Below are 21,905 nucleotides of genomic sequence, written 5' to 3' on the forward strand. Positions count from 1 at the left end.
TCTATCAGGGATTTGACAAGCACTGTCTTCACAAGCCCCACCCATCACTGGTGTGCCATGCTAGCCCCCCAGCCTGTGTTAATGGGGCAGAGAAGCTAGCCAGCTGTGGCAGACCACTCGATGAAGAGATGCCAAGGAAAGATGAAATTTTAAAATGCTGGAGCTACGGGCTCTCCCAGATCCCCCAAAATACTGGGACCAGCCCTTGAGTACAGTGATTGTTCTCTCTATAGCGTGAATTTCCTTTGGGATGTGTGAGGTGGGGTGACTCAAGTGACCTCAAAATGGTGTGGCTGTGTAGTCCTGGTCAGGAAGGACAAAGCAGCATATTAATCTCCCTGGGGAGAGGGTATTCCAGCCAGGTCTCTCCTCCACTTCTCTGTGACAGGTTTGGATTTGGTGAGGGGCTTGGAGGGAACCAAGCGCCTCAGATGGAACTTGGAAAAAATTCTTCACCTTCTGCTCCTGGCAGCAGGCAGAGCTCCTGCCTCATTCAGTTCAAAGAATTAGGGCCAAATGGTTGGAGGATACAGATGAAACAGGTCCAGACGCCACTTGAGATGGTCCTGGAGGTTGCCACCAATCTGGGGTCCACTCTGGGATCCTGCTCCCGTATTTGCAAGGAAGTTTCCATGCTAATGAGGTATTGCGCACTTGGTTATCCCCTGCCTGGAGGCAGCTGTGTGGACAGAGCCCAAAGCTGAGTGGGTCAGTAGTGGGCCTCCTCAGAGCCATTAGCCCAACCCTTTCAGTTCTGTAGTGGGCAGTGGGCTCACTCCACTTGCTGCCTAGGCCCTTCGACGCTCCCACCCAGAAATGATGACATTGCTAGTGAGGCTGACAGTCTTGCTGTAATTGGGAGAAAACGGACTGCTGCACATTTGGCAAATTGAGTCACCAGCAGCCAATGTCAAGGGTTGTGCAGGCAGCTGAAGGGCTCAGGGCCTCCTGCCTCACATGGTGAAGAGAGGAAGAAGAGGTCAGGTGATAACCCAGATGGGAAAGTTGGTCCCTGGGACAGTTTTGCTTCCTCTCCTCACTCACAGGAGGTGGGCAAGGGCATCATTTCCCCTTGCTGCCAAAGTTCCCTTTGGGAGAGGTGGGGGAGGGTTTATAAAAATTTTCCTAGTGGAGACAACCTCCCCTCCTGGCCCCCAGCTGGCCTCTGCTCTCTTCACAGCAGAGTCCAAATCCAGAGCTGTGTGTGTTTCATGGGCCTGAGGGTGCTGAGGGGAGGACAGGGTGGCCAGAGACAAGGAGTGGGAGATCATGGGCAGTGGCCATTCCTAGCAGTTCCAGGGAAGCAGGGCCTTTCTCCCAAGTACCCTGCACAGGCTCAGTGGCAGCACTGGCCACCTGCCTTCCCAGGAGGGTCCCAACCCCCCACGGACTGCCTCAGAGTGAACAGGGTTCAGGCAAGGAAGACCACAAAGATGATGAAGAAGACAATGAGGATGAGGAAGATTTTGACCATGAGCCACCGGTTGGAGGTGACTGACTGGAAGTACTTGAGGATCTCTGAATGGGCGGCCTCAACATCCAGCTGGGCTCCTAGCACGTTCTCGTCGATCCTGGGGACAGGGCCGGGAGAGGAGGAAACAAAAGGACACTGGATTAAAAAGAATGCTGTTGAAGTCTATTTATTGACATGGAAAGATGGTCACATGTGGGAGAAAACAGTGTTTATATACAATATGATCCCATTATTGTGTATACTTATGTATAGAAAAGGCTCTAGAAGGATACTAAAAATATGTCTTGCTTCTGGTTTAAAAACCAGCTCTGGCCGGGCGCTGGTGGCTCACGCCTATAATCCTAGCACTCTGGGAGGCCAAGGCGGGAGGATTGTTTGAGCTCAGGAGTTCGAGACCAGCCTGAGCAAGAGCGAGACCCTGTCTCTACTAAAAATAGAAAGAAATCATATGGACAGCTAAAAATATATAGAAAAATTAGCCGGGCATGGTGGCATATGCTTGTAGGCCCAGCTACTCGGGAGGCTGAGGCAGGAGGATCACTCGAGTCTGGGAGTTTTAGGTTGCTGTGAGCTAGGCTGATGCCATAGCACTCTAGCCCAGGCAACAAAGTGAGACTCTGTCTAAAAAAAAAAAAAAAAAAAAAAAAAAAACCAGCTCTGCTACTTACTAGCTTACTAAGTCATTCAACTTCAAATCTCATTTTCCTCACCACAAAATGAGGATAATGTCCCTACCTCCTCTCAGGTTATGGTCTTCAGTGAGTTAATATAAAATCCCCAACCTATAAGAGTCCCCAAAATGTTATTCTAATTTTTGCTCATCAGTATTTACTGATTTTTATCTAACAAATATGTACTGTATTTGTAATAAGTGGGAAAAAGTTCACAGACCATTACAGTCAGGAAATCTTGGTTCTGAGTGAAAAAGAAAGAAAAACCTAATGATATGGACAAGAAATCAGGGGATAAAAAAAGCTCTACATTACTAGGAGAATGTCTCTCTCCAGGGTGTAGAGAAGTCCTCAGAGGAAGGACAAATCTCTTGAAAGATTACTGAGAAAAATAAAACATTCCGCAGCCAATCTGTACATGCAATCCTAAAAACCAAATACAAACCCTGTTCTTTGCAAAGGAAGTTCCTGGGAACAGAGACCTTGGCAAGCCAAGTATGGAAAAGCCGGTGGGGCCTGGCAGTCCAGTTGAAGAGTGAAAAAGGTTGGGCCAGTGGCTACAAGCCCACGGTCCTGGGAAGGTGGAGAACTTGGTCATGAGGACTGTGTCTCAAATACAGAAGCCTGAACTATAATTCCCTATTTATGTCAGATAGGCTAACTAAAGTGTCAGGTTTCCTAGCTTTTGGCTATAATTACATCCCTCAGTGTGAGCACACTTGTTATCGCATACTGAATAATGCTCACATTGGCAATTGTGAATGGCTTTGCTTAACAAAAATGGATAAACTTGGAGCTTCCAGGCTGGTGAACGCAATGATGTGCTGGGAGGGCAAAGTGCCCAGAGAGGCCACAGAAGCTCCGAGCTCCACATGGAGGCGCCACTGCCCATACCTCGGCCTGTGTGTCTCTTCCATCTTGCCATTCCTGAGTTGTATGCTTTATAATAAACCAGTAAACATTTAAAAAATGAATAAACTTGATAAATGTAATCCGGCATATAAAAGATTTTAAACAAGAATCCATGAATGAAAACTAATAGAAGGTGGCTGGGCGCGGTGGCTCACGCCTGTAATCCTAGCACTCTGGGAGGCCGAGGCGGGTGGATCGCTCAAGGTCAGGAGTTCGAGACCAGCCTGAGCAATAGTGAGATCCTGTCTCTACTAAAAAATAGAAATCATCTGGCCAACTAAAAAAATATATAGAAAAAAATTAGCCGGGCATGGTGGCGCATGCCTGTAGTCCCAGCTACTCGGGAGGCTGAGGCAGGAGGATCGCTTAAGCCCAGGAGTGTGAGGTTGCTGTGAGCTAGGCTGACGCCACGGCACTCACTCTAGCCCGGGCAACAAAGTGAGACTCTGTCTCAAAAAAAAAAAACAAAAAACTAATAGAAGGGAACTCTGGTGGTGAAAAAAACAGCAATTAATGGGCCACTCAGAGGAAGTAGTAATTAGAAAATGGAAATGAATAAAGCAGAAAATGGCATGGGGTAGAGAGGCCTGAGGAAAACAGAAAGGAAAAAGTATACACGGGAAGGAGGACAAAAGAACGTGAGTGGAGAGAGACAAAACTATAGAGGTAAGGAATCAAGCAGTAAGCAGCTAGAATCTGCACAGAAAGGATGGATGACGAAATTCATGTGAGAAGATTACAAGAGAGTATGAGAAGGTGGGACAAAAAAAAAAAGGTTGAACCTAAGAAGACAGTGAGTCTAAGAACTATCATGATTACTTGACCATAATTAGACCTGAGATTTTGGTTTTCTGAGTTTCAGTTTGCCAAAACTTTCTGACACAGAGTTAATGGGGTCATGTTAAGAAGACATAGAAGCTGACTTGAAGTGGCTTCATATGGTCAGATTTAGGAAACCTGATTGTCATAAAGAATAATGATAGTCCAGGTGCAGTGACTCATGCCTGTAATCCCAACACTTTGGGAGGCCGAGGTGGGAGGATTGGTTGAGCCCAAGAGGTTGAGACCACCCTGGGCAACATATTCAGACCCTATTTCTATTTAAAAAAAAAAAAAAAAAAAAGAATGAAAAATCAGCCAGGAGCAGTAGTGTATGCCTGTAGTCCCAGCTACTCAGGAGGCTGAATTGGGAGGATTGCTTGAGCCCAGGAGTTCAAGGCTGCAGCAAGCTATGATCACACTGCTGCACTTCAGCCTGGGAGGCAGACTGTGACCTTGTCTCTAAAAATAAAAAATAATAATAATGACAGTAATGGATTATAATACATTGAAATCATGATTCCGTAGTGATAACTTAGAGAGGCTGGGCACAGTGGCTCACACCTGTAATCTTAGCACTCTGGGAGGCCAAGGCAGGAGGATCACTTGAGGCCGGAGTTCAAGGTTGCAGTGAGCTACGTACCACCGCACTTTAGCCTAGGAGACAGAGCAAGACTCCATCTCCAAAAAAAAAAAAAAAACGACTCAAGGGGGGAAAAAACAGGCTGGTTGCATCTGTCTTGAACATGTATAGACTTTTTTTGTCATTATTCCATAAACAATATAGCATAACAATTATTTGCATAGCTTTTCCATTATATTAGGTATTACAAGTAATCCAGAGATGATTTAAAGCTGCGGTCCCCAACCCCCAGGCCCCAACCTCTGGGCCAAAGACCAATATTGGTCCATGGTCTGTTAGGAACCAGGCTGCACGGCAGGAGGTGAGTGGCTGGCGAGCAAGTGAAGCTTCATCTATATTTACAGATGCTCCCCATCGCTCGCATCACCATCTGAAATCCACCTCCTGTAAGATCAGCGGCAGTAGTAGATTCTGCATTATGGTGAGTTATATAATTATTTCATTATATATCACAATGTAATAACAGAAATAAAGTGCACAATAAATGTAGGCCAGGCGCGGTGGCTCACGCCTCTAATCCTAGCACTCTGGGAGGCCGAGGCGGGAGGATCATTTGAGCTCAGGAGTTCAAGATCAGCCTGAGCAAGAGCAATACCCCGTCTCTACTAAAAAAAATAGAAAGAAATTAGCTGGACAACTAAAAATACATAGAAAAAATTAGCCGGGCATGGTGGTACATGCCTGTAGTCCCAACTACTCGGGAGGCTGAGGCAGGAGGATTACTTGAGCCCAGGAGTTTGAGGTTGCTGTGAGCTAGGCTGACGCCATTGGCACTCTAGCCCGGGCAACAGAATGAGACTCTGTCAAAAAAAAAAAAAAACAACCCGAAAAACCACATACGCATTGGGGAAAGAACCCAAATATCTTTTGTAATTCTGTTTCACTGAATCTATAACAATATTCTGATATTCAAAAAACAACACGGCCCAAGGGACTATAGTGTTTATGGCCTAACTTGGCAAGGGGTTCCATAGGTCTCAGCTGAACCAGGTAAGAATCAGTAAATTCTCCTGACTATAGGATCAAGACAGCTGTACTCACAATACCTTATAAATGGGTGGTGCTCAATGTACAGTAAACAAACAACCTTTTGGCTAGGCACGGTGGTTCATGCCTATAATCTTAGCACTTTGGGAGGCTGACGTGGATTGCTTGAGGTCACGAGTTCAAGACCAGCTTGGGCAACATAGTAAGACCCCCGTCTCTTAAATAAATAAATAAATAAGAAAAATCAGCTGGGTGTGGTGGTGCAAGCCTATAGTCCCAGCTACTCAAGAGGCTGAGGCAGGAGGACTGCTTAAACCCAGGAATTCGAGACAGCAGTGAACTATGATTGAGCCACTGCATTGTAGCCTGGGCGACAGAGCCAGAACCTGTCTCCAAAAAAAAAAGGCAGTCCTTCCTTTAAAAAAATAAACTTTTTTTTTTTTTTTTGAAACAGAGTCTTGCTCTGTCGCCCCAGGTAGAGTACAGTGGTGTCATCATAGCTCACTCATTACAACCTCAGACTCCTGGGCTCAAGTGACCCTCCTGCCTCAGCCTCCTGAGTAGTTGGGACTATAAGCTCGTGCCACCACGCCAAGCTAATTTTCTATTTTTGGTAGATACAAGGTCTCAATCTTCTTCAGGCTGGTCTCGAACTTCTGACCTCAAGTGATTCTCCTGCCTTGGCCTCCCAGAGTGCTAGGATTATAGGCATGAGCCACCACGCCTGGCCCAAACAACCTTTCAATCAGTGGTTCCCACAAACCTTGATGTTCATCAGAACCCCCGAAGAAGTTTGTAAAAAAATGAAACTTCCTGGAAGCCCATGCTATTCACATCTGTGGAGTCAGAATCTCCAAGTGTTTTCTTTACCTTGCCCAGTTAAATGTGTGAGGCCGCTTAGTGGACTGGTGTTGGGAAACCTGCTTTATACTAACGTAGCTGTTCACTCAGTTTCACATGATCAACAGTCTACGGTAAGAATGCTCTGCCGGGTGCTATGCAAATATAGATCAACCAGGAGTGGAACTTGCCTAAAGGCAAAAGAGCAAGTGGCCAGGATTGTGCCCACCTGTGGATTCCTCAAACCTCCCACACTTCCTCTTCCATCCTCTCTACTAATGGTCTTTCTTCTTACTGAAATGAGAAGACTGAAGGGGTCTGAAGACAACTGCCACCCACCCCCTAGCCCCTCATCTGCCACCCCCAGCATCTGTAGGGCATATTCTGCCTTCCCACCTATCTCCAGCTCCTCTTACAGCCAAGCCCTAGACTTTGGCACAGAAACACACTTTTATTTTCTCTCAGCCTTTAAAAAAAACAAACAGAAAACCCCAAAACCTCTTGGCTCCCACCAGAGGAACAATGTGAGCATTGAAAATAATCATTACACTGATTATAATACAAAGAACACATTAAAACCGTAAGTCTACAATGATGCCCAAAATGGAAGAAGAATTAAAAAAAAACAAAAAATAGAAATTCTTGTCACTCTTCATGGCAACTGCTCCATCAACTATCTACTCAAAAGTACAGGAAAATAATTGTTTCATCTAACCTGATTAAGAGGTAGTTCAGTTCTTACAGTTAATAAAGTTCTTTATGGAAAAATGCACTGCAATGAAATAAACTGATTCAGACAAGCATCATAAATGGATGCTAGAAACATTATGTGGAAGGTCCAGGCAACAGGGTATCACAGAGCATCCCAGAAATTACTTGCTGATTGCAAAGATGAAAATGTACTTTGAAAAGGAGAACTATGTCTGTCACTACTTTAATCGAGTGACCATACTTGTCCTCAGTAATATAGGGACAATCTAACATTAAATGCTTCTTAATGAGATATAAGATGAAGTACACAGCACCTCCTGTGAAGTATTCCTTTCTAAAATGTTTAAGCTAAATCCAGTAAAACCATTAGACTACACTTCCAATTTGCAAGAAATACAGGGGATAGAAGAACAGTCAGACAAATTTGGGATATAGGACACTCAACAGGGCACATAGCTTTCTCTCTTCAGAGTCACCTTAAGAAAAAGAGGGAGTGGGATAAAAGAACTAGAATACAAGAGGATAAAGAAATGTAACTAAATAACGTGTAAACTTTGCTTGATTTCTGATTTAGTTTTTAAAAGGCTAATAAAACAATTTTGGGACAACTGGGAAAATCTGAACACTGGCTGGATATTAGGTAATATTAGGAAATTGTTAAAACTCATGGATGTGATAACTGGGTGTGGTTTTTAAAGAGACTTCCTTTATTCTTAGCAGATGCATGTCAAAGTATTTAGGGATGGAGTGTCTTGACATCTACAATCTACTTTGAAAAGGTTCATAAAAATAAAGGATAGGCCGGGGGGGCAGGGTGGGGGGTGGTGTCTCACACCTGTAATCCTAGCACTCTGGGAGGCTGAGGCTGAGCTCAGGAGTTCGAGACCAGCCTGAGCAAGAGCAAGACCCCCGTCTCTACTAAAAATAGAAAGAAATTATCTAGACAACTAAAAATATATATAGGCCGGGCATGGTGGCTCACGCCTCTAATCCTAGCACTCTGGGAGGCCGAGGCTGGTGGATCGCTCGAGGTCAGGAGTTCGAGACTAGCCTGAGCAAGAGCAAGACCCTGTCTCTACTAAAATAGAAATAAATTATACGGACAGCTAAAAAAATACATAGAAAAATTAGCCGGGCATGGTGGCACATGCCTGTAGTCCCAGCCACTCAGGAGGCTGAGGCAGGAGGATCGCTTGAGCCCAGGAGTTTGAGGTTGCTTTGAGCCAGGCTGATGCCATGGCACTCTAGCCCAGGCAACAGAGGGAGACTCTGTCTCAAAAAAAAATAAATAAATAAAAATAAAAAATAAATAAAAGATAAAGCAAATCTAGGCAAATATTAACAACTATTAATCTAAGTGGTAGATATATTAGTATTTATTGTGGTTCTTTCAACTTTTTGGTAAACTTAAAAATTTTCATAATAAAAAACTAAAAAAGAAAACTTCCGACTTACTTCTCCCATCACTCCATTTCCTTGCTCCATTTTAAAGCAAAACTCCTGGAAAGAACTGTCTATTCCTACTCTTTCTTTTTTTTTTTTTTTTTTTTGAGACAGAGTCTCACTCTGTTGCCCAGGCTAGAGTGAGTGCCGTGGCGTCAGCCTAGCTCACAGCAACCTCAGACTCCTGAACTCAAGCAATCCTCCTGCCTCAGCCTCCCGAGTAGCTGGGACTACAGGCATGTGCCACCATGCCCGGCTAATTTTTTTCTATATATATATTTTAGCTGTCCATATAATTTCTTTCTATTTTTAGTAGAGATGGGGTCTCGCTCTTGCTCTGGCTGGTCTCGAACTCCTGAGCTCAAACAATCCGCCCTCCTCGGCCTCCCAGAGTGCTAGAATTACAGGCGTGAGCCACCGCGCCTGGCCTACTCTTTCTAATTGCTCTTCTTCATTCTGTCTTGAACCCCACTCCATTCAAGCTTTTGTTCCCATCCCTCCACTGAACCTGACTCAAAGTCACCAACATCATCTACATTACTGAACCCAATGATTATATCTCATTCCTCGAGGTTCTGCTTCCCGTAATGGCTGGCTACCTCCTGTTATACCAACCATTCCATGAATATCAACTATAAACTGCAAAGTATAAAAAACAGCTACCTCCTTAGTTCAGCCAAAACAGCCTGCTAAAATAAAAGTAGGCATAACTTGGGGAAACATAACATAATCCAGAATCCCTGTCATGCATCAATCACAACATGCATGATAGAATCCCAAATTAGTAGACACAGAATGAAACAGGAAACTGTTAGCCATTCTCAAGAGAAGAGGCAAAGAATGGGACCAACCCTAGGACAACCCAGATGTTGGGAATCAGGAGACAAGGATCTTACAGCAGCTATTATAACTGAAGGAAAACATTCCTGTAATGACTTTAAAAAGACAGTAAATCTCAGCAGAGAAACAGATGCTACAGAAAAGAACCAAATGGTAATTTTTTTTTTGCTTTCAGAGGTAAGAGTCTCTCACTCTGTTGCCCTGGCTAGAGTGCAGTGGCATCATCATAGCTCACAGCAACCTTAAACTCCTGGGCTCAAGCGATCCTCCTGCCTCAGCCTCCTGAGTAGCTGGGACTACAGCTGCATGCCACTGCCTGACTAATTTTTCTATTTTTAGTAGAGACAGGGTCTTGCTCTTGCTCAGGCTAGTTTTTTTTTTTTTTTTCCTTCGCGTTATCCTTGCACAGGGGCCATGCTAATCTTCTGTGTATCATTCCAATTTTAGTATGTGTGCTGCTGAAGCAAGCATGCTCAGGCTGGTCTTGAACTCCTGACCTCAAGCAATCCTGCTGCCTCAGCCTCCCAGAGTGCTAGGATTACAGGCGTGAGCCACCGCACCAGGCGTCAAATGGTAATTTTAAAACTGAAAAATACAATATCTGAAAGGAAAAATTCACCAGATGGGCTTAACAGTAAATTGACTGTTTTACACACACACACACACTCACACACACACACACACACACACACACACAGAGATATAGAGGCAGTCCCTGGGTTATGGACCAGATACATTCCTGAAAACATCTTTAGGTCAGATTTGTATGTAACTCGAATCCCTGATGAACAGCGCATATACAATAATAATAACAACAACAATAATGGCTCATATGTGGTAATACAGTGTAACACTGTAATAATAATACTCCTGTACTGTAATAATAAGTTACAGAAACTATTGTGTTCTTTAATTCAAACAAACAACATAAAAAGAAACTCATGCAAAAAGTTTAGATAGGAGACAGGAGAAATTTCAAAAAAGAATATTAAAGGTTAACACCCAATGTTGCATCACTGCTAGGCTAAATGGGAATGTTATGCTTATTTTGATCTAACCAAATCAATAGTAGCCTTTCCATTTCAATAATTAATCTACTATGGTGCTTAGTAATAATTGATACTTTCACTGGAGGCTTTCACATGTTCCATTATTCTCACTTAATCCTTTATAATTGTTCTGATAGTTGAGTGACTGAAGTCTGATGCTTTCCCAAATGAATGGTGGCGTCTGGCCTTTCTTCAAACACTTAATTGTTTATACTTTAGTTTTCATTGTAATCACCTTTCTCTTCGTTGCAGGCTCACCTGGACCTGCAGTGCACTTTCGCTTTGGAGGCAGGTCATGAGGGTGAACACAGACTCACAAACTCGAATAAGAAAGTTAAGATGAAAGTGATGCTGTGCGTAAGTGACCGTCCAAAAAATGAGACTAGCTGACAGCGTAAGGACGCTGCACCAATGAACCACTTACACCATGCAGGCTTGTGCACCTGCACGGAAGAAATTAGTTCCTGAATTATTAATTTAATTATTTTATTATGGATTATCCTTGTGGGGAGCCTTGGGAGGGCTCATAACTTATTGGCGTTCGTAAGTATGGAATGCCAATAAGTCAGGACATCCATATGGAATGAATACGGGGACTTCCTTCGGACACCCGAAGGAATACAGGGACTGCCTGTATTCCTTTCCAGTGTCATCTTACATATCAAATACACATCAAATACACACACACACACACACACATATCCAGAAAGAGGGGACAGAAAGAGGCAGAAGAAAACTGGAAGAAATAATGGCCAAGTAATTCCTAAATTTGGTGAAAGACATAAATTTACAGATGAAAGAAGCTCAGAGAACCTCAAGCCAGATAAATTCAAAGAAAATCACATCTAGATATACCATAGTCAACTGCTAAAAACCAAAGATAAAAAAATATATATTGAAAAGCAGCCAGAGAAAAAACACATCACACACAACAATTAGAATTACCCCTGACTTCTCATTAAAAACAAGACAGACCAAAAGACAGAAAGTGTGACACATTTAATGTGCTTAAAATATGCTTAAAGAATAAAACCGTAAACCCAGAATGCTTTTTTTTCTGAGATCAGGTATCACTTTGTTGCCCTGGCTGGAGTGCAGTGGTGCAATCATAGCTCACTGCAGCCTCTCACTTCACCTCAGCCTACCTAGTAGCTGGGACTACAGGCACGTGCACCACAGCCGGCTAATTTTTCTTATTTTTTTTGTAGAGACGAGGTCTCGCTATGTTGCCCAGGCTGCCAGAATTCTATATCCAGAGAAAATATACTTCAAAAATGAAGGTGAAATAAAGGCATTTTCAGATGTAAGAAAACTAAAAGAATTATTGTCAGCAGATCTGCACTACAAAAAATGCCAAAGGAAGTGCTTCTTCAGGTTAAAGGGAAGTGATACCAGATGGTAACTTGGATATTCAGGAAGGAGTAATGAACACTGAAAATGTATAAGACTTATTTTTCCTCTTAGTTCTTTAAAATATTTAATTTTAAAGCATAAAATACAGTATTATACTCTGGGATTTATAAAGTATATAGATCCAACAAACATGATAACTATAGAATAAAGGATAGAGTGAGAGGGTTATAATATTTTAACATTTTATATGAAGTAGACTGTGAAAAATTAATGATGCATATTTTGATCCCTAGAGCAACCACTAAAAAAGAAAAGGAATGACATACAGCAAGAAGAGCAACAGACAAAATGAAATTCTAAACAAAATCTCCATTAGTTCAAAAGAAGACAGGAAAGGAGAAACAGAGAACAAAAACAGAAGGGAAAAACAGAAAACAAATAGTGAAATATTTGACTTAAATCCAACCTTATTAAAAATTAAATGTTAATGAGCTAAACGTTCCAATTAAATTCTCAGATCTCATCTTGCTTGGCGTATCAGTGACATGTGTCCTACCTGATCACTTGTCCCTTCACTCATCCCCTGACTTACCCTCTACTGGCTCCTAGGACACCATGCTTATGTATTTTTCTTCCTACCTCACAGCTATCCTCCTTTCAGTCTTTACCCAGGACTGACATTTGAGTTTAAAAATGACCACAGGACTCAGTGCTTGATCCTCCCCCCCTTTTTTTTTTTTTTGAGACAGGGTCTTGCTCCGTTGCCTGGGCTAGAGTACAGTGGTGTCATCCTAGCTCACTGCAACCTCAAACTCCTGGGCTCAAGTGATCCTCCTCCCTCAGCCTCCTGATTAGCTGGGATTACAGGCATGTGCCGCTACACTCAGCTAATTTTTCTATGTTTTGTAGAGACAGGGTCTTGCTCTTGCTCAGGCTGGTCTCAAACTCCTGGCCTCAAGCAATCCTCCTGCTTTGGCCTCCCAGAGTGCTAGGATAACAGGCGTGAGCCACTACTTCTGGACCATGATTCTCTTCTTTACATGTACTTTCTCATCCAGCTTCAAAGTTTAATTCTGCCCACATTTTTATCTCTGGCCCAGGCCTGTCTCCTGAACGCTGTATGTCCATCTGCCTGTTCAACATCTCCACTTAAATGTCTAACAGGCTGGGCACAATGGCGCAGTGGGGACCGCTAGAGCAAAGGCCCTAAGATAGGACAGTTTTGCTGTACTCAAGAATCAAGAAGGCCAGTGTGGCTAGAAAGTCATGAGCAGGGATACAGAGGTACAGGGTGGTACTGGAGGGAGGTAGGCAGAGGTCTACCAGCGGACGGACTTCTGTGTTCCTCTGGCACAACCTGCTACTGCAAGAGGCATTTTATCTGCTTTTCTGTGGCACTTAGTGATCATTCATTCAGTTACAAGGATTCAGCAGTGAATAAGAGACAAAGATCACTTGCCCCTGTGAAACTTACATCTTAGTAAGGAGATGGATAATGAGAAATACATAAGTAAATGGTCCAGTGTGTTAAAAAAGTGATAAATGCTTTTAAAAAAAGTAGAGTAGGATACACAGTACAGGTGCTAGGTTTGGAGGAGCAAGTTGTGATTTTAGATAGGATGGTAAGATAGGTCCTGTAGAGAAGGTGACATCTGACTTGGGAGAAGGTGAGGGAGTTAACAGTATTTCTCTCTACTTGGCATGGCTAGATCCCTCATCATCACAGATCTCTGCTTAAATGTCATGGCTTCAGAGCAGCCTTCTCAGCCACCCAATCTGATGTACCTACTCCGTTACTTTCTTAACATATCATCCTACTTAAATTTTCTGTGTAGCCCTTATTATTACCACAAACTGTCTTGTCAGTTATTTATCATAGGTGTCCTTGCCTGCCCTATCCACTCCATATACACGCTACAAAGTGAGCTCCATGAAACAGACTTTACTGTTCTATTCTCTGCTGTATCTCCAACACCTAGAACAGTGCCTGACGTGAACAGGTGCTCATTAAATGCTTGTTGAGTGGACAGAAGCAGGTGAACCGGGCCCAATGGGTGGGCAGGATTCGCTCTACTCTTTTAAAGGCCATCACGTTATCCCATTTCAAGATGCCTATCCACAGGGAAGAGAAAAGTCCTCTGTTTGGGGTGAGAGAGAGAGCGTCTCACCTCTGAATGGCTTCTTCCTGTTCCTTAACCATGTGTGCCAACTGCTGAAAGATGGAACCCAGCTCAACAATTGTAGACTCAATGTTTTGCATGGTGTCTGCACGACTCTGGATGTACGAATCCTTCAGGAGAGGGAGAGAGCACATGAACAGCATGAGCTTCTTCGAGGTAGGGCCTGAGTTTTCAGGACCCTCCCAGTCATTCTGCCCATGGCACACTCCAAACACTCTCTTGCGGACAACAGAGGAGCTGAGCCTCCCCAGTTCGGAGCCTGGGTACCTGCTCGTCAATGAGCTGTAGCTGCTGGCTGGTTCGAGAGTCCATCATGTCGATGGCCACATCCCTGGAGGCACGGGACTCCGCCCCCAAAACCACAGCACCACCCCCTGGGGGAAAAAAGAGGACATGGCATATTTTAATGGTTAAAAGCTAGGTTCAAAGCACACATACTCTGGATTTGAATCTGCTAGTAAGCTCTGGCACTTACTAGCCTTGTGACCCTGGACAGGTCATTTAACCTCTCTGAGCCTCAGCTTCCTCAGCTGTAAAACGGGGGATAATAACAGTTGCTTTCTCAAAGGGTGGTTGTGAAAATTGAATGAGAGAATATGAATAAAGTAACTGTACAAAAAATATTAGATACTGTTATTCTTCCGAGTATGACTGAATTCATCCCTGACAGTGAGAACATGGGAGACTGTGTGGACCATGAACCCCCACAACCCAGTCTGGGTCTGAGAGACAAAGCCTAGCAACTTCCTTGCCCTTCCGTTCTCCTACTCAACACCTGCCTGTAGAGGATGCCATCATAACCACAGTAACGAGCTTTATCCCTCAAGGCTTCCCGTAATGCCTGTGACTTACCCAGGTGGTTGGGGGCAAGGGGCAGGGCTGACACGGGTGCCTGGGAGAACTGCTCCCTCCGGTTCCTCTGCTGCTTCAGGTTCTGGGGTTGAGGAAGAAATGCAAAGGTCCTGAGGCTGCTAGAAAGCAGGTACATTAAGGAGACCCCCACTGTTGGTCCCATAACCCAGTGGAACTTGTCCCTTTCAAATTTCCCTCTTGGACCCTTATGCCCACATTCCTATCCCTCCTACACAGGTTCTTCTCACCTCTGTCCTCACTTCTAAAACTGATTTGAAGTCATTGGACATCGAAGCCAGTTTTGACTAGAAGAAAAGAAGAGGATTAGCCAAAGAAGATGACACCCTCCTCCCCTTTACATCTCCCTCCCTTCCTCCCCAGGTCTCACCTGCAAGGAGACCACAATGGTGTTAGAATGGGTCTGCAGGTGCCGGCCACTCTGGCTGCCCTTGGCCCTCACGAAATCCTGAAGCTGAGCAATTTGTTTGTTGAGGCTATTGATGTCCTGGTAAAAAAAGCCCATAGAAAAAACAAGTATTAACCAAAGAGTCCTTAGCCATCGTCTCTCCCTGTGGGGGGAAGTTACTAACGGGAGTGAGAGTATCCCAGACAGACCAGAAGGGCCTGCTAGGATTTTCCAAGATCTGGTGTTTGCCCTAGCTCAGTCCCTACAGAGAAGAGCCAGAAAGAAGCAAAATAGGACCTCATCCATTTGTAAATGACTTGTTTACCCCTCTACCCTACTGCCCTGCTCCACTCTGTGGGGTCAAGCTCAGGGCTTCAGAACCCTTTCAAAAGCCAAAATCTTGGACCCAGAGCATGCTGACCAACAAAGCACCTGGACAGTACACAGGAAAAGGGAAAAGTCAAAGGCACCACAGTTTCCCAGAGGCATCAATGAGATGATTTTTATACACAGAATTCCTTTTAAAAATAACTATTACAAGAGTAAAAGCTGTGATTTGTCCGAGGTCACACAAAATGAATTAGCACAGCCAGGCTTTTCACACCAGACCAATGTATCATCTCCTCCTCAGTCCAGCTTGCCAAGGGCCAAGTGAGACAAGGAGACAGAGAAAGCTTGCCCCAGTGTAACCAGAGCCAGGTAGCGACCATAAGGAAGGGGAGGAGGTGGAAGGAGTCAAGAATAACGAGTGTAAGAAATAGGCTAAAAGAAAAACCCAGATTAGACAATTTTTAGAGTCCCTCCAATTAATATCCCAACCCCATTCATCCTCTTGAGACTCTCGGACTCACTTCTACTGATGACCATTCTTGTTCTTTTGGAGTTGCTGTAGCTTTCTCACAGTCACGCATCCACAACTGCATTCTAGGTTTTTACCCCACAAATTCTTCTCCCCTGAGGGTTCTGGCTTAGAAAATGGCACCACTTCCCACCTAGGCACCCAAGCTAGAAGCTTCTAAGTCACATGTTCACATCTCCTTAACTCACCTATATGCCACAGTTAAACTATAATCTACTGAGTGCTAAGTATGGACACAGTACTGTGTCAAATGTAACAGCTTTATATTTGCTTACTGTGTGCCATATAACATGCTAAGAAGCTTACAACTTTATCTTTGTCCTTATAACATATGAAAGAAGAAATCTTAATTCCTCCCCCCACAAAAGCCATTCCTCCCCTTCTTTTCTACTTTGGTAATTGGCACCACCACTCGCCAGGTGCTCAGACCAAAAACAAAGCTCTCCTTTCCCTTAAATCCACACAACACCTATCAGGAACCCACAAAGAACCTGCCTTATTCCAACACATACTCTGTGTGTACTTTTTTTTTTTTTAAGAGACAGGTCTTGCTATATTGCCCAGGCTGGCCTCAAACTCTTGGACTCAAGTGATCTGCCTGCCTAGCCTCCCTAGTGGCTGAGACTACAGGCAAATGCCACCATGCCCTGCTTCAATATATACTCTGAATCTGTCCACATCTCTCCTTCTCTACTGAACCCACCCTAGTCCAAATCTTTTTCTTTTCTCTCTAAATAAAAAAATCTCCAAGAACCTCCTAAGTGACTGTCTTATTCTCAGCTTGCCTTCCTACAATCCATTCTCTATACAGCAACCAGAGGAATCTTTTAAATCAAAAATCAAGGTATGTCATTCTCTTGCTTAAAATCTCCCAAGAGTTTACAACTAAGTTTAGAATACAACCCAAATTCCATAGCTGGCACACACAGGCTCTCCGTGGTCTGGCCCATGCCCGTTTCTCTGACCTCATCTCCTGCCAGTCTGTTCCTCACTTGCTATGCTGCAGCCACACTGACAACCCCAGTGTTGCCCAAACTTCAGGACCTCTTCCTTTGCTATTCATTCCCACTTTCTGGAATATGCTCCCACGAGATCTTTGGATGACTAGGTTTTCTTCATCATTCAGTTCTCAAATGTCACTTCTGCCAGGCCAGCCAACCCCATCTCAAGTAGTCTCAGCCCTAAGTCACTCGATAGTGTCACTGACTGAAAAAATTAAACAAATGAACCCTCACAAGAACCCTATGAGATAGTTACTGTTATCACCCACTTCTTACTGATAAGGAAACTGAAGCTCAGAGTAGTTAGGGGCTTGTCCAAGGTGACAACATCAGTGGTGGAGCTGGGATGTGAACTCAAATCCATCTGAATCCAGACAGCTCCCTCTTACATGCCTGAGCAGTAATGCCCCATAGCTAATGGAACCCTCTCTTTTCTACCAGCACGGCGTCTCCTGAAGGGGTCTGCCCTTTGGCCTCTGCCATAATCATCTTTGTACTGGACAATCACAGCAGCCTGTTCCCCAGCCTCTCTGCCCCATCTGTGTTCCTGATCAAACTCCATTTACAGCCCATGGATCAAGATGATTCCACACTCCTTAGCAAGGCCCACAATGCCCTTCACAACCAGCCACCATCCTATCTTCCCAGCCTCCTCCCAATCAGTCCTTCAGTAAAAAATATCGAAAGCCTACTATGTGCCAGATACGCACTTGGGCTACGTTTGTGAACAAACAGGGAAAAAAGAATCCTCTTGTGCTATTTATGTTTTTCTTTTCTTTCTTTTTTTATGAGGGAGGAGACTGGGGTAAGTAGAATGAAACAGAAACAAACAATAAACAAATAAGTTAATTATAGGGAATGTTAGGATGCTTCAAGTGCTATAGAAAAAGAAAACAGAGCAGGGTAAGAGGGATCAGAGTTTGGGAGGAGGGGCTACTAAACACCATAGTCAGCATGGGCCTCCCTGAGTAGATGACATCTGAGCAAAGACTTGAACCTTCCCTTTGATAAGCCATGCCTCGGCACGAGCCATTTCCTCTGCCTGGGATGTCTTTCCACTGCACCTACACAAGCCGTGGGCCAACTCAGATTTCACCTCCTCTCTCAAATCTTTCCCAGTGTCTCCAAACAGTGTCATTCCTCCTTCTATAAGATCTTTGCTGTACCACTCACACCTCCTACTCATTGTAAGTGTGGGTTTATGGAGCTGGATACCCCTTCTAGACAATAAGCCCTTGAAAGCAAGAATCTTGTCTCATGTTTATGTCACCAGTGCCTAGCTTGGTGCTTTGCACATGGTAGGTGATTAATGAGTGTCTACTGACTCAATGCAGGAGCAGGATGTTTAGGGCTGGCTCTAAAAACTTGCTCTGGGCCTCCATGACATTGGAAAATGATGGAAGTGATCTGATTGGAACACTGGGCTCTCCTGGTGGCTAGTGGCTCACCTGTTTGATGATATATGTTAGCTCCTCAATTTCCACTGCTTTATCATCAAAGAGGGACTTGCGCTTTGCCACTATAGAGATAAATAAGAAGCCACCACAGGTGAGGTTAAAGACAAGGCTCAGGGAATTTGACTGTCAGCGCTCTTTGGTTCACTGTCCCACCTCTGAAAGACCCCAAGAACACTCACAGATTGTCAGCTTCTCCAGTTTGGCAAATGTGTTGCTGAGGTCTTTCCCAATACGCCTGCAAATGATCATTAGTGAGAACACTGTGAGAAAAGGTAGGAGAGGACCTTTTCCTACATTAGCTCCAGCATAACCAATCCCAGCCCTCACAGCCAAGGCCACCAGAGGCAAGTCTACTTCTCAGACATTATATCGCTCCACCACAAAACTTCTCCCAACTCACTTGGCCATGATGGTGAATTCACTGCGCTGTCGGACAGCACGCAGAGCCGGCTTATTTGTCTGGATTCCATTCTGAAAAGCAATGACCAGAGGTGACAACTTTAGTTCCCCACCCTCCTCCGTCCATTGCCAGCTTTCATCCTTCCTTAGGTGTCCACTAAACTCTTTCTCTAGTACTGGTGGCATCCACCATCAGACGATCTAGATTTATCAGTGGTAGCAGTTTAGAGTCCTAATTCAAAGACAGGCAGATCTGGGTTCAAATCTTGACTCTACCACTTACTAGCTGGAGGATTTGGGGCAAGTTTCTTAAATCATTCTGTATCTCTATGTCCTCTCCTATAAAATGAACACAGCCCACCAACCTCCTATTGTTGTTGCTAAGATTAAATAACATAAGAGCTGAAAAGTAGCTAACTACCTTATATGTTGTAAGCACTAAATGACAGGTAGTATTACCACTCTCTTTCTTGAATCAGGGAATCAAGAATAGCTGGAAGGCTCTTGGAGATCACATTAAACAGCAGTTGTTAACAAGAGCTGAACAGCACAAATATTTTAAAATACAGTTACTTGGGTCCCACTTAGATTCCAGAAGTCTGGACTGAAACAAGAGAATCTACTTTTTAAAAAAAGCACTCCAAAGTGATTTTGATATAAATTACTGATCTAGAAAACTTTTCCCATTTTACAGATAGGAAAACTGAGACCCAGCTAGATTAACTAACTTCCCCGTGGTCACAGAGCAAACTTGTGGTAGAACTACACTGGAATTGGAATTCGAGATGCAAGTGTCTCAGCTAAAGGCTCTTTCTAGAACTTGTTCCTTATTCAAACCAAATACACTGCAGCCACCTCTGGGCCTGAGGTATTCCTTCCAGAATTGCAATCCTGCCCTCCAGGGGATTCCTCACAAAAAAAGTCTAGGACAGTTCCTAGCCTCTCCTTAGCTAGCCCACCTCTTCTCTGTTTGTTGCTTAGTAGATCCTATGGGCTCCATCCAAACCTATCGGTTCCACCAGGTTCCCCCAATAATTACTGCAGATAACACTGCTGGAGCACAGCCCTTCCCAGATTTGAGTAAGGCTCGCTCTTGGCCTTTTCCACTCCAAGTCCTTACCTGACGGCTCTGCAGCGACTTGCAGGCAGACAGGAACTCCTGGGTCCGATCCCGGCAGGACATGGTGTCCGGAGGGGGAGGGACCAGGGCCACTGAGGGGGGCAGAGGGGCGATGTCGCTGCTGCTACTGCCAGCAGTTGCAGGGGACAGGACCTGTGTCTTTGAGAGACCCAGGTAGACACCCTGATCCGTGTTCTTAGAGCCGTAGCGTTTCCGCGGGATCATTGAGACGCATAACCTCGGACTGTTGTGGAGGGGAGAGTGTCATTCCCCAGGCAGCTTCCTTCCCCACAAAATCCCCCGTTAACCAGCAAAATCCTCGGGCCCCTTCACTTGGTACGGACTTTCGCGCCCAAGGCGCTCGCAGATCCTGGGGCTGGCCCACAGCGGAAAGGGCCCCGCTTCCTCCCTGGCCCAAGTAGAACCCTCCTCAGACTCTTCTTCCAACTTGGCTCTGGCGACCAGAGCGCGGGCCCGGGGACCCTGAAGCAGAGACTGACCCAGAGCCAGGTCTCGTGGCCCTGAGACTCTAGCCCGGCCTGTGCAACTGCCCCAGGCCCTAACCCGGCCCTTTGGTATCCTTGGCTTCCTTGGATCCCTTAGGGAGAAACGGTGACTGACCTCCGGAGAGGGACACACTTCGGTGGGCGGAGGGGGAAACCTTTAGGTGTTTATTTGAAACAGGAAGTCCCACCCCCTCCCAAGTTCCGCCTTCTGAAAGACTGCAAGCACTGATTAGCTAAAGCCGACGTCTTTCTCAACAGAGGTTTTCCTGATTGGACAGCAAGGTATTCGCTCACCCGGAGCCGGGCCGGCAGGACTTGCCCGCTCGCCCCGGTTCCCTTCCCTCCGCCCGTCGTCGCCCCCGTAGAGCGGCTGCCCCGGACCTGACAAGCGGCCAGACCCCCTCTTAGAGCGAATCTTACTTCCTCTCTGCCTCCTGCCGCCGCCACCACTGCCACAATCTCCCGGGCCGTCACAGCCTCCTCCCCGGGCGCTGAAGCCGCCGAAACCCGACCAAAGGCGAGAAGCCGCCACGTCACCCACACGTAACTCCACCCCCGGTGACGAGGGGCGGTGCCACGCCTTTCGAGCCCCGCGACCCGAGAGACACGCCCCACTACGAAACGCAAGAGCTATCTCGCCCTCCCATTGGCTAGGGGGAGGGCATGACCCCGCCCCTGAGGAACTGCAACCGGAGCCCAGAGGGCTGGGCCCGCCTCGGGGGAGGAGCCTTAAAGAGACCGCAGCCTTGTGGTGTCCGCGCCCAGAGCATCCTGAGCGGGCAGCAGAGGCACAAGTGCTTGGGCAGGCCCACGTTAGAAATTTTATTCTCTGGAGTCTAGGGCGGACTGAGAGCAGGGCTGGGGTCACCCCTTCTCCGGCTCCTCCTGGGTCTCCTCCTGGTTATGGTCTCGGATCGCACTCTCCCTATGGACGTGCTCTGAATGCCTCTTGCTTGATGACCGCGCAGAGCCCCGATGACTGAACATGGATAGCCGCCGCCACAGTACGGTGATCAGAAGGCTTTCGTTCGACTTAGACCTCTGATTCTGGTGGCCCGGGGAGTCCAAGTCCGTCTCTCCCGCACCTAAGGGGACGACGAGGCTGCTCAGCTCAGCTCTCTCTTCCCACCCAGTCCCGTCCAACCTCCTGAGTGGCTCTCTCGGGCAGCCCCCTTTCCCTCTCCCTGGGCCCTCTGTCTGTCCGTGGTCCCACCATCCTCAGAGTCACCGTCCTTGCCCTGTTCATCGGAGGTCGGAAAGTCCTTGTCTTGGCAGCAGCCCATGGCCCTCCGGAGTCCCGGACTCTGTGCCACCCACGCCAGCCTAACTGGCTCCAGGCCGAGCTTTTGTGACGTCAGATATCCTGCTGCCCCAGCTCAGGGA

General features: G+C 45.7%; 2 protein-coding genes and 1 non-coding gene across 4 annotated transcripts; all 3 read right to left on the reverse strand.

The window, feature by feature from the left end:
- Window positions 1-832: 832 nt before the first annotated feature.
- Window positions 833-21,107, reverse strand: STX5 (syntaxin 5). Of its 2 annotated transcripts, none has more exons than XM_045555939.1 (11): window positions 20,943-21,107; window positions 20,017-20,260; window positions 18,898-18,968; window positions 18,677-18,732; window positions 18,489-18,559; window positions 15,163-15,279; window positions 15,023-15,079; window positions 14,775-14,856; window positions 14,190-14,296; window positions 13,911-14,032; window positions 833-1,571 (listed from the first exon to the last, which is right to left on the reverse strand). In XM_045555939.1, exons 2-11 carry the CDS (start codon window positions 20,239-20,241, stop codon window positions 1,412-1,414), a joined length of 1,068 nt encoding a protein of 355 aa, XP_045411895.1. In that variant the 5' UTR covers window positions 20,242-20,260; window positions 20,943-21,107; the 3' UTR covers window positions 833-1,411. The 2 variants fall into 2 exon arrangements, with proteins under 2 accessions (XP_045411895.1, XP_045411896.1); XM_045555940.1 differs by lacking the exon at window positions 20,943-21,107 and adding an exon at window positions 20,638-20,700.
- LOC123643079 lies at window positions 9,705-9,807 on the reverse strand. Its single transcript, XR_006736651.1, has one exon. It is a non-coding gene; the product is annotated as a U6 spliceosomal RNA (small nuclear RNA).
- Window positions 21,108-21,304: 197 nt separating the features above from the next.
- TEX54 (testis expressed 54) lies at window positions 21,305-21,805 on the reverse strand. The gene is given in 3 exon segments (XM_045555990.1): window positions 21,305-21,641; window positions 21,679-21,721; window positions 21,723-21,805. Coding segments are annotated over 3 exon segments (381 nt in total). The 3' UTR covers window positions 21,305-21,386.
- Between the last annotated feature and the right edge of the window lie 100 nt (window positions 21,806-21,905).

This window comes from Lemur catta, chromosome 7 (genome assembly GCF_020740605.2).
Source record: "Lemur catta isolate mLemCat1 chromosome 7, mLemCat1.pri, whole genome shotgun sequence".
In the NCBI taxonomy this organism is placed as follows: Eukaryota; Metazoa; Chordata; class Mammalia; order Primates; family Lemuridae; genus Lemur; species Lemur catta.